This window comes from Montipora capricornis, chromosome 14 (genome assembly GCF_036669925.1).
Source record: "Montipora capricornis isolate CH-2021 chromosome 14, ASM3666992v2, whole genome shotgun sequence".
In the NCBI taxonomy this organism is placed as follows: domain Eukaryota; kingdom Metazoa; phylum Cnidaria; class Anthozoa; order Scleractinia; family Acroporidae; genus Montipora; species Montipora capricornis.
This window is the reverse complement of record NC_090896.1, coordinates 47,184,300-47,187,359: the sequence shown is the minus strand read 5'-3', so window position 1 is coordinate 47,187,359 and position 3,060 is coordinate 47,184,300. Positions and strand designations below refer to the sequence as shown.

The window sequence follows — 3,060 nt, the reverse complement described above, 5'->3', positions numbered from 1 at the left end:
TTTTTAGCTAACAACTGAAAAAAGAGAATATTTTCCCTCCGGAAATACGAGAAATAATATAAAAAGACCTGCTCAGAACAAAAATTTCTTGGAAATGAAGTATTTCGACGTTTAATCCCAACGTGTTTATCACTCGTGGAATTTATTAGTCAAGAGACCACTAGACCATGTTCAGGCTATCTCTCTCTTGCTCTCCAAACTCGCCGCGTACATCCTAACGTTGCGTGTATCATTGTAGGTAATAAATCAGCAAAAAGGCAATGTGTGGTAGTATTGACAATTTCACGCCATGAAACAGAAAAACAGTTTTTTACAGCAATGTATTTTTATTTATCTTATAATATACGACATTAAACATAATCAAAGATGTAATTTAGTACTTCGTATGCTTCTAAACATCTAACACGTTTTCATAATGTACATAAAAACAAGTATCATAGCATAATTCAACCAAGGGCACTTTACCCTTCGGAAGGAAGGGAAAAGGATCTCGAGTCGGTGAGTAGATTCTGCCATTCGTCCCAGTAATGTGATCTATGCGTAAAATGCAGTTTGCCAGCTTTGGGAAAAGTTCTTTCTTTTTCTTGTGAACCTTTCCAGTCCGTCTCATCTTCGAAGGGAGGAGCGCCCTGGGGAAGAATTTTGACTGTGCGCCAGGCCCAAAGTTTGAAAAAGTGGTGGGAATTTCGTCGATCGTGTAAACAAAAAAAGGCTACGAACTTTGTTTGCTTTCCCAATATTCCCGGTAAGCAGCAACATTTTAACGTCACTAATGAAAAGCTGGTGTATTGTTTTTCGTAGGGAATCAACTTTTTTGGGACAAAATTAACCTAAAGACGGTTTCAGAACCCTTTATTTTACCGCGATATACAAGAAATTTCGTTGCAAAGACACATATCCACAAACACTCTTTACATATTGCATCCATATAAGCAACCCACTGAATATATAAGCAAGAGAGCCTCTCACCAGGCAGGGGAGGACTTGTTTTCTTAACAGTGAAATGCCGAAAAAATTTCATGCTTGCTCAAGTATAAATAAATCAACCGAGTGATAGCCTCGCGTGCCTTTCTAGAGTCCGTCGCTCTTTCCAACCATGGTGAACCATTGCAGCTTGCATTAGTACCTGAGCCCGCAAGCAGGGCCAGAAATGCGCAGAAAAGCTGCGCAGTACGTTTTTCCACTCTGAATTTCCTAACCGGAGACTCCCAGCTCGTAACAGGCCTCCTCATTTTGTAAACGTCTTATTCAATTCCTGCTCAATAAAGGACTTCTCAAATTAACAACGTTGTCGATTACGAGATGCTCTGTCATCAAGCGGTCTTATTGATTTATTCAGTCAAATCATGGAAAAACGCTTTGCTCCGATATTAACCGTTAAAATTGTTGAATGCAGGAAATAGTGGGCATAATCGCCCTCAAAATAGTATAGCATGACCAGGGCCTTGGCCAGAGAAACGTTATGACCAAGGCAATGGTACTTCTTTGTTTGTTTGTTTATTTATTTGCTAGCACTGATTGACTTTCCCCCTTCCTTTTTAGCTGAAAGTCAGCTAAAAACAAGAAACAAAAAAGAGGGCCCGTTATTTTTCGGGAGCCTGAACTGACTACCTTTTCGTCTTGCTTCGGTGCATCAACGATACTTCAAATCAACAACAGATATAAATGATACACGTAAAGTACAAACTCTCTGAAGAAACCACCTGACAGCCTACAGACACCTAGCCGAGCGTCTAATCACACAGAAATTCATGAAAAGTAACTAACTAGAAACTTTATTCACGAGTTTTGACAATTTTGGAAATTACACCAACAGCATTATTTTGTAATGGTTTCTCTCTCTCGGTACCCCCCTTCCCAGCTCGTACGCTTATAAACAAAGCCAACTAGAAAATGCCATGACGCTTCATAATGTATTATGACTGAGGCAAGTGCCTCTGGTGACTAAAAACACGAATAACAGCTATACAGTAAATTAATTATGATAATAAGCACCTGTTGTCTTGTTAACTTTCCTGAATCCTATATTCATCCATCTATTTAAGGTCAAACTTTCTTACGAAGATAATAATTTCATTTCCTTGTTACAATTTATGCACATTAACTCAAAACTGTTGTTAATATCATGAAATTTCAAAATAGCAAAGCCAAGTAGAAAAATGCAATGGCGCTTCATAATGTTTTACAAGACACGAAGAGGTAAATCTACAACTCGCCTTTCACGGTTACGAAGAGTAGGTTTGCGAAAGAGTGCAGATAAAGTAGATCTGTATTCTGGCATGCGGATAGCGTATAATATAGGATTGACAAGAGAGTTTGCACAAAGTAAAATAAAAATTGCATAATAAAGAAGTCCACCCACTGGAAAGGCAATTTTAAATTTACCGCTATAAAGGAGAATACTGAAAAAAAATGCTGGCAGGAACACCAAAAGAGATGCAACAGTCACAATCAACAATGTCATGGTCAGTTTTCTTTCTCTACTGGCTGCACCATGGTGTTGAGGATGCGCTCCACAACGGACTTTAATAACAATGGATGAGTAAGATACACAAATGATCAAAAGTGGAAACGAGCCAAATGCAATCTTTAAGTAAAGATCCGTGACTCCCTCTACAGGATATTTAAGATTTAAGAAAATACTCAATGCCGTAATAACCCAAACAAAGACAATTAATAGGCCATACACCCGTTTTTTTAGCACGCGATGCTTGAAAGGCCGAAATGTCGCATATGCCCGTTCTAAAGCAATAAGGGCTATGTTTAGTAAAGACATAAAAGGAAAAAAAATAAGTAGTCTTGTTTCTATGTCAAATGGCAAACGGTCATTTAGATGCTCCCTCCATACATTACAGTCTACTGCAGGCCCATAGAACAGGATATAGGCAGCAATTCCTCCAACCAACATATCTGTAACTGCCAAATTTATCATCAGGTACGTACTGCGCTTGCGGAGATTACGGTTTCTTGTAAAAACAATTATCGTACAGAGGTTGAGTGTTACTATGGCAACAGACTCGGCCAAGCCTAAAGTCATCATCCATGTAATGCACTCGGATG

At 38.8% G+C, this 3,060-nt stretch overlaps 1 protein-coding gene across 6 annotated transcripts in view; it reads right to left on the bottom strand.

Annotated features, from left to right (window-relative positions):
• Window positions 1-364: 364 nt before the first annotated feature.
• Window positions 365-3,060, bottom strand: part of LOC138033558 (histamine H2 receptor-like) — a 16,385-nt gene continuing 13,689 nt past the window's right edge. For 4 of the 6 annotated variants that reach the window (XM_068881338.1, XM_068881339.1, XM_068881337.1 and 1 more), the window contains exon 3: window positions 366-3,060. This exon is cut by the window's right edge and continues 89 nt beyond it. In XM_068881338.1, the coding sequence (XP_068737439.1) occupies window positions 2,183-3,060 (878 nt within the window). In that variant the 3' untranslated portion in view covers window positions 366-2,182. The other 2 variants (XM_068881341.1, XM_068881342.1) reach the window with 1 other exon arrangement.